The sequence below is a fragment of the Enoplosus armatus genome, chromosome 16 (genome assembly GCF_043641665.1).
Source record: "Enoplosus armatus isolate fEnoArm2 chromosome 16, fEnoArm2.hap1, whole genome shotgun sequence".
In the NCBI taxonomy this organism is placed as follows: Eukaryota; Metazoa; Chordata; class Actinopteri; order Centrarchiformes; family Enoplosidae; genus Enoplosus; species Enoplosus armatus.
In genome coordinates this window covers 4481881-4494969 of record NC_092195.1, presented here as the reverse complement: position 1 = coordinate 4494969, position 13089 = coordinate 4481881, and the positions used below count along the sequence as shown (strand labels likewise).

The following is a 13089-nucleotide window of genomic DNA, read 5'->3' as shown; positions in this document are numbered from 1 at the left end:
ATTTGATTTTGATGCCAATTGCTTTTTAGTTGATTGGTTGTATCAAAATATATGTATCATGTATCAAAAACTAAAAAAATAGCTGTTTTATACATATGAAAAATGTGGTTCTAATCTTATATTGACTTTAAGAGTGATATTACTTTAAATGATTAAAAACGGTTTCTCTGACACACACATGGCAAGGCTCCACTTGAAGTCATTTTCTCTTCCCAGACGGACACTTGGAACATAGGATGTCTATCCACATATACTGTGTGTGTGTGGCTGTTATACAAGCAGCTTCACACATAGATACACAAGAAATAAAGTGCATGTTTGACCAGGCGTGACGTGCAGAAAACAGGAAATCAGGTAACCTCGGGTTCAAAAGACATCCGACAAAGATGAAACACAATTTGAATTTCACACTCCCCCCGACAACCTGAACAGAAAACTTTACAACCCATTTGCCTCCTCCATCACCTCCGCTCTGGAGATGTTATAATAACATGCTCACTCAAGCTGACAAGTTTCACACTTCCATTTTCACTCGGAAATAAATACACTCCAGAGATCGGCGGTGCAGGAAAGAAGAGCGACAGAGATTTCTGAATGAATGCGTGTCACCGTGAGGGACAGGAAATTAAAAGTGAGGAGAACTGATAACAGCAGATGTGTTTGAGCAGCGAATGGGTCTAATTGCTGTAAAAGTCATGACAGACAATGTGTGATGTAATACGGTTTCACAATGAAAAGAGGAGGCAATGGATGGAAAAAGGTAACGGTGAGAGATGGAGAGATAGAAAGACGGTAATTAATGAAGGCTTTACAAACTTCCCAGATACGTCACATAATATAGTTAACACTCAATATGGTACAGTCCCAAGGCGGGGCATACATAATTGGCACTTTACTTGAATGTGATTTCAACTCTCTGGCTACCTAGATAACCAGTTAAGTTAACGTCTGTCTTTCCTGTCCTTGTTTAAGCAGAATCTTCATCAATGAAGAAAGCAAAAAGCACTAAATCAATTGGATCTGTCGACTATGGACACATTCAATTGTGATAATCTTAAAAGCGTAGCAGTAGTTAGGAGTAAATCCCCGAGCCATGCAACACTTGGTGGCAAAAGTCCCACTCACTAATCCTCAACTGGAAGCCTCTGTTTGTTGTCTGGCTTCAGCTCTATAATCAGTCTGCAGTATGCAGCCTCAGAACTTCCTCCTAATAAACAAGTACAGTGCCGTACAATCCCTCATAATGTAAAACTACTTTTTAACAAAACAAAAGACAAATGGAAGCAACGAGAGCCAAAGCCAAAAAAGAAATACATCAACTTAAAACACCACCATGGCTGAGACCCCATCTAAAGTGACATCTTAAATCACAAAGACATCATAAGCAGTGTTCGGGCCAGGACTGTCTGGGAGGGGGCTGAATGGACCCATTTGTACTTTGTACTTACTTTTTTTGGGTGCAGGGAGGTTGTAGAGGTAGTGATGGGACATTATGGGTGTCATTGTTGCAAGGGCTTGTGGCTTCTTGATAGAATCCATTCTCTTATTGCCAGATGAACTGTCTGGTAATAATACATAGAGTGTACATAATATGCAACTGATACCAGTTTCATGGGTATAATGGATAATAATGGAATTTGACCACACTGCAACAGTGAGCTGCTCTCCATAACAAACGCTTGGGAAGAATTAAAACTAGAATCATTTTGTTTCCTTCTGTCCACTGTAGCAAGACACCGAACCCCAAATCTGCCATGGAATCCTTAATTGCTCCTGATGTATGTATAATATAGGCAGAATAAATGTAGGTCACTTTGGGTAAAAAAAAAAAAAAAAAACGCCTGCCAAATGAATGTAATAAGATAAACTTTATTTATCCCACAGCGGGGAAAATTACATAATTTACATAATGTAATTTAATATAATGTGACACATCTGCAACATGGCTTCGAATGGAAAGATGTGAGCAAACCTGTGTGTCCAAGAAAACAACTCTGGATATGTTTATCTGTCATGAACTTTTATTAGCCAAGAGAAGCAAGAAACAAATCTGAGTGTGTGTGTGTGTGTGTGTGTGTGTGTGTGGGGGGGGGGGGGGGGGGGCTCAAATCCCGAGGTGGAGGGCAAAAAGTAGATCCAGCCTTCATTAGAAATTAAAAGCCTACATATGCCTTGTTAGAGGAACCATTCAGTGTTGCAGTTCCTTCCAGGGAGGAATATCAATTATTCATGCTGTTCATATTACTTTAAGAATAACTTAATTTGAGAAAGCTTCTATTTGAAGGCTGAATTTTTACTTCCACTGACGATGTCTGATGTATCAGACACCTGATGGGCAAAGAAACATTTAAGTCTGCAACCTTTGTAATGTGCACTTAGTCTGACACAATCGAATCAAATCAGTAATGGCCTGGAACTGTGACTGCGCTGCCTCAACCAGGATGTGACAAGCGTTTCTGTTTGGCTGGTGGGTGATGAAAGTTCCTCCGCCTTTTTTTTTTTTTTTTTTTTTTTTTTTATAGCCGCCCTGCAACCTCCCTGTTAAATCTTAAATCTGTTGAGAGACCTTAAGTGCCACTGCTCATCATGAATCATTCACATCAATCCAAACTAATGGCGAATGACTACCAACACATCCACAGGTGGGCTGAAATACCAGCTTGCTTCCTCATTTCTGAATTACAAAGATGCATCTAACTTGCATTATAGCAATCCAGTGTCAAGAAGCACAGACAGGAGCACAACGGACAGACGGTTAAGACAGGTGGGGTTAAGCCAGTTCAAGGCTGATTGTGATTGCACAAGGTCAGTAAACTCTTCCTTTTGCTCGGCAGCTAATTAGAGGAGACGGTAATGGAAGGGTTTATACTCCAAACAAATTAGCGATGACTCGTACTTAACTCCCAAATGGACGCATTGTTTTTATTTGCCAGACATGCAAAGGGGAGCTTTGCGGGGTATGACAAATTACCCTGATGTATCTACTCAAGACGCATTCCAGACCTGACCCTACAACAGTGAGCACTTCTTTCCTTCAGTGTTTATTCCATTAGAAGTGTAAAATATTTATTAAGCCTATTGATACGTAAATATATATTAACTAAAACAAATTCTTGCAGACCACAAGATGAAGAACAGAGTGGTTCTTACTAAATAAGAAGATTGGTAGGGAACAGGTTTCAAGCTCAGAGTTCTTAAAGCAGCACTCAGTACGGCCCGCAAAGTTGACCCTGTTAAATACTCTGTGAGGCTATTAAGGCTGTAGAATGTTGTAATGACATTTGAATTCTCCTCGCTGTCTGTGTAAGAACACATAAACTATAATGGCACTGTAGCTACTGTGCATATTTTACCATTTTCAATTTTTTGGACATATTTGTGGAAACTGTCCAGGCCTCAAACCACTGGGCGGTTTAACACGGCAGTTTGACCCGTCTGTCCCTTTACAACATTCAGCATTTGGTAGGTAAGTTCGAATTCCATTCGCGAAGTGGAGGTTAGTTAGCCTGGCTTGCTAATGTTAGCACCGATTCCAACTAGACACTAGTCACTAGAGGCTCTTTAGTTCAGCTGATATTAAGAACATCCCTTCTTTTCTATCATTAACCCAGTGGTCAATGATTCACTCTATACATTAGTTTTTCCTCAAATATACTGCAAGTCTACACACCTTTGCTACTACTATCTGGTTAGATGCTGAACTGCATTTAGTTGTACTGGTACTTACTGTGTGCATTGACAATAAAGTTTAGTCAGGGCGTCTGCAAATTTAATTTATTTCTACTGATTTCTACATAACCAGATTGTTATTTGCTTTAACCTGGCACCGTGGGTGTAAATTCCTCCACGCTTAGTAGGATGGATCTCAACTGGGAAAAAGTAAGATCATAGAAAATCAGCAAGACATTATCATTTGCAAGATAACAATAAATCATGTCACTGTGGATATGGTTGCATTTCCTGCGCTACCTTTAGTGTTTGTAAATGGATGCAACAGAAATGAAAGCAACATTGCTGTTTTGTTTTGTTTTTTACTTTAGACAGAAACAAAAAAGAAAGGCAAGAGCAGATACTGAATGATGGTGAGAACAAAAACAGAGACATTCACATCACTACCGTATCATAGCAACAGATGTATGTCTATTTTGTGCCAAATATAAGAAAGTGGTGGAGCCAGGGACGGAGACTGACAGAATGGCAAGTATTAAGCCAGCTCCCGAGGGAGTGGAGGTCCCACAGAGTCACGTCTAAATCAGGAAGCCGCTATATGGAGTCTTCTATAAATCTTAAATTGCCTCTAATGGCCTACTGGGCAACAATACAGTCACATTGTCTTCTCTGTCAGACAGGAGAATTACATTAACGCAGTTTGGGAGAAAGTTAGAGATGGATGTCAGACTTTTTTTCTTTATATAACTCCAGTACAGGGCTTATAACCTGTGTTAATCCTTATAGAATATACAGTGCACTTGTACTTCCCACTGTGAGTTAGATATACAGTATTAAACTTCTCATCTTTGACATTTGATAATTGTTTTGATGTGAAAGTGTTTTATTTGTCGTAGTGAAGATCGACTACACGTGCTAATGGATGTACGTGACTTAGATCACTCCACCAATTTAACACATTCAGCTTGCCATGAGCAATACTGCTTGGGCTAGAGACGTACATTTTTGAACAGGAAGCCTGCGTTACAAACTGGGAGGTGTGGGGTTGGGAAGAAGTGGGCATATAGGGGGCAGAGACGCTATTAGGTGGCATTATGGGAAATCTAGGATCCAGCGTTTCTGGAGCTTGACCCACAATGGAGACAAAATTCAGTATATTTTGGCCTCTGCTGCTTCGATTATTGGCCATTCTTTTTTTTTTTAAATCTATCTCTTGAGAGTCTAACAACTTTACGGAAGAGGAAAACTTAACTTCTGGAACAGACCGTGAAAAGGCTACTACTTTTGTATGCTCTACTTTCCTTGAAGGAATGTAATACAAACATGTTTGTCCTTCACTCCAGGCTATAGGGGATGTGTAATTGATTATATTTTTAGTTTGAGTATTCCTTTTAGCAAACTTTGTGCTTGAAAATAGATCGTATACTTATACAAGATAGCTTGCAAGCATGTCTTTGCTGCTTTTAAATCTTTGTTGCCCTTATGTTGCTCTCATAGCACATGTTGCAATTATTGTATTTGCACCTACAGAAATGAGCCAAGGCAGGGTAAAGGAAGTGGCCAGTTGCAAATTAGGTGCTCTATTACCAAATTAGTGCATGTTACTGATGTGTTTCTGAACAGTGATTTAAACCCATTTCTTTGCTGGGAAAAGCAGAGACAACATTCTTCACAACATACAACCAGAATGAGTTGTCAGGGCATCACAGCGCTTAAAAATATCGACATAAGAGAAGGACAGAGGAGAATCATGACCAGGTAAGCTGTGATATTATTCGCCTATGTCACTGGTATCTTTCTGTGGAAGGACCCCGAGACCCACCTGCCAATTTGAGTCCACAATTCTTAAAGAATCAAACTCAGACTCTTCCTCTTCTGAGTCAGGCTGTCTAATCATGTGACGCACCACTGCACTGACTAGAGTTGGACTTCCAGAGGTTTTCAACAACAGCTAAATAACACAGTGGACAGCGTACTTCAGGCTTGACTCATTAGCAGCAACCGAAGGTGTCAGACCAGGTGACAGGCAGACTGACAAGCCCAAAAGAGGGAAGCGAGGTAGAAAATCATCATGCTGCTGCCTGCTGAGGCCTGGGTAGCCATGGATACTGAGCCACAACCAAGACCGTCCAGAGAAAATAAGAGAGGTCACGGGGAGTAGTACTGGTGTAGAAACACACCCCAGAGAAGGCATCTCCTTTTTTAAGCTCTGACAATCAGAGCAGGTAGGAAACCCATGTCTGGAAAAAAAAAATTGTGCAGAGGTCTGACGTTCACTATCTGAGGAAGTCAGACAGCAGGCTGGGATTTTTTGTTTAGCCAACTAAAGTGCGATGGCACTTATTCTTTGTCTATCTGTCTATTCTCTGTTCTCTGAGTTGAAGTTGAATAGATCTGCTTGTTTTCAGATTGTTATTCTAAGTGTCTGACAACATTAAGGAAAGGATCCCTACAGAGACAGACCTTTTTGGTAAAGAGTAAGATCCTTTTTTTTTTTTTAAACCGGAAACATAGTTGTCTTCCTGCAACAACTTCTCGCGAGATTTCAGAACGAGACTTCTCCTTGAGCAAGACTTCTGTTTGTGGTTTAACAAAAAGGATGCCGCCGGTCCATATATGGAACTATGTGCCCATATACCTGATGAAGGCTGAACAGACAGACGCCGTAAATCAAATGCACCAGCGCCATGCAAGACACTGTGCGGGAGTATATAATTGTACTTAATACTTTTTTTCTTTTCTCCGATGACTAACCCACACTGTGTTCCACTTCTCTTCACAATGCAACGCAACTGCATTCTCTTGCTGATCCAGATAACACTAAACAGAGAGCACTGACAAAGATCAGTCCTCTTCAAAGCCACAACAGGTGTCAGGTGTGTCGTATTTAAAAGCATCACATTATGCTGTTGTATGACAGAGGAGGATTCCAAGCAAGCTAAAAACATCCAAAAAGTATGGAAGTCAGAGATCACACGGTATTATGCAATGATACACCCGAGCAGTGACTGTAGAAATGCACCTTATGTGTGTCTGAGGATTAAGGGATGTTGGCACATGTGAGAGAGATGTAAATGTAGCCACTGACAGCTGTAATACTGTATTTTACTTCTTCTCTATTCCATGCTATTTTCTATGTTGATGTCCTCAACAGACAAACATTACACGTGAAGGATGTGCAAAAGACAACGAAATAATCTATCAGGAGAGACTGAATCTAACAGCTCGGCTCACCTCAGGCCTGTCTTTCAGCAATAAGAGACTCTCATATGTTCATAACTCTTCGACTGCCTGCTGTCTGTTTGAAATTTGTCTCCATGGCAACGGACCAGACTGCCTGGCTTCAGCATGGCTGTGCCGTTAAAGTGGTGCGTTATGATAATAGTCATTGGAGAAATGAGACCTGAAAATATACCGAATTTGTGAAGATTCTCAGTGGATTTAGATTCTTGCCAACTGCATATTTAAGTTGAGCATTCTTCTCAGCCGTAGATGTAGAGGATCGACAGTGAAAGAGGAGAGTGCCAACACCGAGGACACTGAGCAACTAATACAGGAAACATCTAATAGTAAATATTTAGGCTACAAACATAGAGAGAAAGAGGGAAAGAGAGTTATCCCTGCCCATCCATGTACCACATTTTGCTTAAGAAGGGCTGCTGGAGTAGAAGCACACAAGACACAAAAGTGGGAAAAGGGCAAAAGTAACTATGCTAGATAGAAAGGCGGATCTTGCATTGACGTTCTTTGTCTCACCTTGGCACACTACCGGGCAGACTGGCCTCACTGGATGGTGTCTGGATCCTCTCCTCCACGCTCAGCGCCTGAGGAGGAGGCCCTCCTCCTGCTATCTGTCCAGCTCCTGTCTGCTGCCGTTGCTGCTGCTGCTGCTGCTGCTGCTCCTCCTCCTCCTCCTCTTCATCCTCCACCTCCTCATTGCCTGGCTTCTCCTTTCCTCTGCCCTCACTTTCGTTGTCGCTCTCCTCGCCTAAGATGTCGTCGACCTGTTTTTATGTTTTAAAAAAAAAAGGGGGGGGTCTTCTGTGAGATATGTGTTTTCAGACAGGATGTTTGTAGTTTTGTTTGCAGTTTACATATTAGCATATTCAGCATGCATACATATATATATATATATACACACATATATATATATATATACACACACACCATAACTGCCAAAAATATCCCAGTACTTTGCATGTGGTATACTCTCACGTGTGAATAAGATTAATTACTTTCTCTCCTTCCACTGAACACCAATTAGTTTTGGCCTTTCATCATTTTGTATAAGACCAAAGTCCACCAAACTATAATATAGCTAGTTTTTTTTCTTGGCATAACTTTTATTTGTAGGTAATCATTTAATAGAAATAATGAAACATTCTATTTAATGAATAATAGCTGCTTAAAGTGTCATGCAGAGGAACCACGTGAAGTCCAATCCCTTAATGCACTGCAGATTCCAATTAAGCATCTAAAGGGGATTTCCTTCTAGAAACAATTGGGTTGCATACTGTACTGTAATCTTGGAAGGTGATTACACTTGGGGCCAACAGTTAAGAGAGTGGCATTAAAGCAACTAAAGACTGACCAATGAAAGATACCATATGATGTGGTTTGCCCAGTAAATATGACATGAGGTTTAGAAGCTGGATTGGAAACGATCTTACATAAATCAAGCTACAGTTTAGAGCTTCCAGGACCTTGAGGACAACTTTAATCTGCAGAATCTGGATCACGTTCGGCATTTATAAATCAGTTTCCAAAAGACGACACCACGAGGGGGAGAAGTCCTTGATATTGTTCAAAAAGCATATAAAGACGCTACTTACCAAAAAGTTATATCTAAATTATATTCTGCACTTCAAAATGTAAAAAGGGACCATCCTCTGAATATTAAAGCAAGATGGGAAGAAGAGGGTGATTTCACATTAACACTGGAAGACTGGGGCAGGATCTGCAGACAGCAGTGGTTAATGACAAGCTCTCCCTCCCGGAGAGAATGGACTGCACTCCAGCACAAAAGAACCAACCACTCTAATCAGACTGCCTACTGGAGGTCCAGTGGAAGCGCAGTGGCAAACCACTCTCACATTTTCTGGAATTGTCCCTGCGTGGCTCCATTTGTGTCCACGGTGTCCTGGAAGCAGTTCTTAAGACGAACATCTATTCTAATTTTAAAATCCCGTACCTTGGTGATCTACAAGAGCTTCGCTGTGCAAAGCACGATAAATACTTGCTGAGGGTGTTTTGTACTGTACTGTACTGCAATTTCTTGTTACGCATCAGCTGACATATATGCAGATACTGATATATGTGTGATACGCTAATATCGGCCAAGCTGATTTATCAGTCAACCCCTGAAGGTAACTTGTGGGTTGTTTTGCCAATGAATGCAACAATGCAGTATGTGGACACAATGAAACACCTGTACAATATAATTCTGTCCAATACAAGAAGACCACAAACAAAAAAAAAAGGAACAGAGTTAGATCAACAACTCTAGCATATTAAACTAAAACCAAGGTAGACTTTATTGCGGGGTTATGGTAATAGATGATGCAATAAACAGGGATGGATTGATTTTGACCACCTCCTGCAGATGGAATAATGTTTGAGGAAGGGTAAAACTCATCACATCAAATTTCTACCATGAGGATACAATCCGGAGCCAAATACAACAAAGTTAATCTGTCCGGTGGGACATCTCGTCAGCTATCCAAGGCAAAATTGTCAGCTCCACCAGCTTGTAAATCTTCCTTGAGCAGCTCATAATTTATAATGCCCCAAGGTTACTGATCATTTAGAGCTGGTTAGCCAATTGACAACCATCAGATCAATGGAAATCTCAGGTGAATATTGCCACAGCAAATATGCAGCCTTGCGTCCACTGACTCATTAGCAGCATGTAGCTGAGGGAAAACTAGGATTAATGCAGGGGGACGTTCTCTTGGGGCTAGAGCCAGGATCATTACTGGCACCAAGCCAGGCTCATTAAAGCCATTTTGTAAGTTATTTGGACGGCCAAAGGGTGCCTTGGTAAAGGTAGAAGGTTAGAGTGCCTGAGGCAAGGCTCTTCTGGAAATTAAAAAAGGAAAAACTCCAAACATTTTAGGTCAGTGTTGGCTATCCTCCAATTCCATTTTCTGAATCAGATTTGAATGAGAATGGTCCTACAGGCCACCAACAAATTACAGGGTAGGACACAAATAAGACAGCAAAAAGGGTTTTGTTTGTTCCCTAACTGTCAGCAACACACAATTTAAGATTTCATCTCAACACAAATTCTTTTTTTCCCCCCCACTAAAATGTTTCTCTTCTCGTGGCACTTTCCCCATCACCATCTCCCGTGAGCGCTAACAGCAATTTATTGGGCCTTGCCTTTGTGGCAGCTGCTAAGGATTTAAGGGGAGGTCTATATTTCAGTCAGTGCAGTGAAAATATAAAAAGAGGCCATAGGCTGGCTTTCAGGCAGCAGATTGGCCTACAGAAAACATGTAAGCCCAAAGAACGATGCTCAACAGATACATGAAAAGAACGGCTGAAAAGACATTTCAGGGTTAGGGTTAATAAATACTACAGTAATATTAGCAGGGTAACACCCATGACACCTATGTTGTTAGCCGTCGCTTAGTACGATCTGTGATTCGAGCACTCCCTACATTACTTCATAACTGCGTCATGATTCCCGATCACAGAGTGCTGAGGTCACAGGACTACCCGCTGTTGTGTCTGTGCATAATGTGAAAAAGCTGTCGATGACTCAGCAGGTGGTGAAATACGTAATCGATACCAAGCTAGGCTAACTTGCACATTTTCTGAAGCTAAGCTAGTTAGCCTAGCTTGCTGGCTTCCATTTCCCACTTTTGATCAAACAGGGCTTTATGGAAGAAAGCGGTTTTGGTCTGTTTCTCCGACACCTTTTCCCAGCCAGTGGCAAAAGCTCATTTCTGAGCACAAAATAGATATAAGGGCAAAAGACTTACATGTTCTGTGGATGCATCAGAGCATATCTTGTCGACTACTGACAGATACCACTGAGGCACTGTACAGTATATGGCCAGTGCGACCATGTCTTCTTCTGATCACAACCTTTTAAAACCCATCTACAGTACACTATGTCAGGAAGGGTCTTACAACCTTAGCAGAAATGGAAGCATTAATCAACACAAACAGCTTGGCAAACTTCCCTCAGCATCTTTTCCTGGCTGTAAGGCCAAGCAAATAGCCCACCATGAAACTTTTCAAAGCACAGCGCAGCACCCCCCCACAAAGCTAGTTATCAGTCAGGCTATTGGTCTGATCCCTGCAAGCCGCAAATGGAGTTTAGTACAAGTGTGATTACAGGGCATAGAACGTATTTGTGGCTAAACGCTTCAGTTGCTGCAGTATTGTGTTGAGCACAGTTTGTAACTACTACTGCCTTCTGGGGGAGATGGAAGAGCAAATGAGCAATCATCATTTGATGTGCACAAAAATACAGAATATAATCAGGCTGACATGAACTGACGCATCAAAACACACATCAATCACAATGAAAGCCGATTCACTGTTGCCTGTCCAGTAAAGCTATTAAGATTTCACTTCTAAACTCTGGACATAGACATTTTAACTTCAGACTCAGATCGGTCCGGAGGTGTTACTCACACTGAAAGATTCATGTGCAGCAAAAGAAGCCGACAGTCGTTCATTTTAAATGAAAGCCAGCAATTAGGAGTAGCCGTTGCTGTGGGAGCAGTGAACTGCTGATACCCAGAGCAATGACTTTCAGCTAGATCTGAGGCCAACTTGAAAAAAAATGAGTGGCCATAACATAGGGCTTTGATTGACTTCCTGCTGTAACATCTTCCTCTGTGCTTACTAACTGTTGACAGTGATTATTGACAGGTTGGAGCCTAAAAGTTTATTGATGTGATCCTAAATGTGTCAAAATGAAATGGTATTTTTTTTTTCTTTTTTAAAAAGGGTTTTCTATCTACCAGTGTCTTACTTTAGGTAGAGTACGGGTTGTAGCTAACGATTATTTCCATTATCAATTAAGATATAAAATATTAGAAAAAAGGGAAAATTTTTGTGACAGTTATTGTTGGACCGACAACCGTCCAAAACCCAAACATATTTGGTTTCCTATAATGTAAGACAAGGAAAAGCAGCACATCCTCACATTTGAAAAGCCAGAGCCATCAAATTTGACTTTGGGCGATACGACGGGATTTACAAATGAAAGTGAGTAAGAATGTGTGACAAAATGGAGACTTACATTTTACTAGACGTCTTTAGTTTCTGAAACTAGAAAACAAAAATCAAACTAAATATGTCTGAAACGAATAAAACACAAACACATTTTCATTGAAAGTAGATGAGATAAGGTGTCAAAATTAACAGTGTTATGAATGGCACAGATCAGCTGCATACAGTAAACACTGCAGCGCTTCACCTGCAATAAAGTTAGCCAAGTAAAAAAACATTCAGGAAAGCAAAGGATAAAGTGTTTGAAGAGCACAGATTCACCTCAGGTCTGACTTGATGTCAATGATATCAATGTCTCAGTACATTGACGTAACTCGGTATACCTGCAAGTAAAAAGCAGCAGCAGAATAGGTGAGGCAGGAACCCTCAGTGAGAGCTCAACACATGCAGCCAGTCAATCAGCGCTCATTGTCCCGACCAATTTGTGTCTGCACGGGTTATTGTACAAGGAGCTCATATCTCCACCAGACTGAGGACTGCACAGGGAGAAATTTACATAGCCAGTTCCCACTGAAGGGGGTTTGTACAAGCTTCATTTCTTTCCAAAATGACTGACTGCATCTGTGAAAGGTAGTCAGAGGTGGTAATAGGGCAGACAGTTGATTGCCGAACGGAGTTAGAGCGTTGACGGGCGCAGAGGAGGATAAGGGCTTTGCATTTAAAGAGGAAAGCTCACCTGAGGCACAGGGGAAAAGGAAATGAATGCAAATGGTAGACATGGTGCATTACTAGTAAAACAATTCACAAAAGAAAAGTTAAGGAAGGAGTAAAAAAAAAAAAAAAAAAAAAAAAAGAAAATGGATAGACTGGTGAAACAGGAGCACAGATGCTTCCAAAGCCACTTTGCTCATAACTGTATTTGCCTGAGCTGGTCATCAAAGACCGAATGCCATACAGCTATTGAGTAAATAGCAAGCCCCATTCCGATGGGAACAGTCGCACCAAGAATTCACATCTTTACTCCACCTCTGCCTACTCCTACATGAAGGAAGCACTCGCAACCATCTTTTCAGAGCAAGAATTCTTAAGTGGCTCTGCAAACAGGGAGATATTGGCTTCTTTTCACCATCATCTCAGAAAGACGTGGTGCACTGCAGCTGAGGTTAGGTAAGGGTAGTTACATAAGGCTGAACTGAAAACATTACTTTGGAATGGAACAGCTTCACACAT

The 13089-nt window shown here is 41.1% G+C and overlaps 1 protein-coding gene across 1 annotated transcript in view; it reads right to left on the bottom strand.

Annotated features, from left to right (window-relative positions):
• ctdp1 (CTD (carboxy-terminal domain, RNA polymerase II, polypeptide A) phosphatase, subunit 1) overlaps positions 1–13089 on the bottom strand; it is a 59517-nt gene that overhangs the window by 21911 nt on the left and 24517 nt on the right. Inside the window, exon 12 of the mRNA XM_070922002.1 lies at positions 7426–7673. Within this exon, the coding sequence (XP_070778103.1) occupies positions 7426–7673 (248 nt within the window). The remainder of the gene's footprint in view (positions 1–7425; positions 7674–13089) is intronic.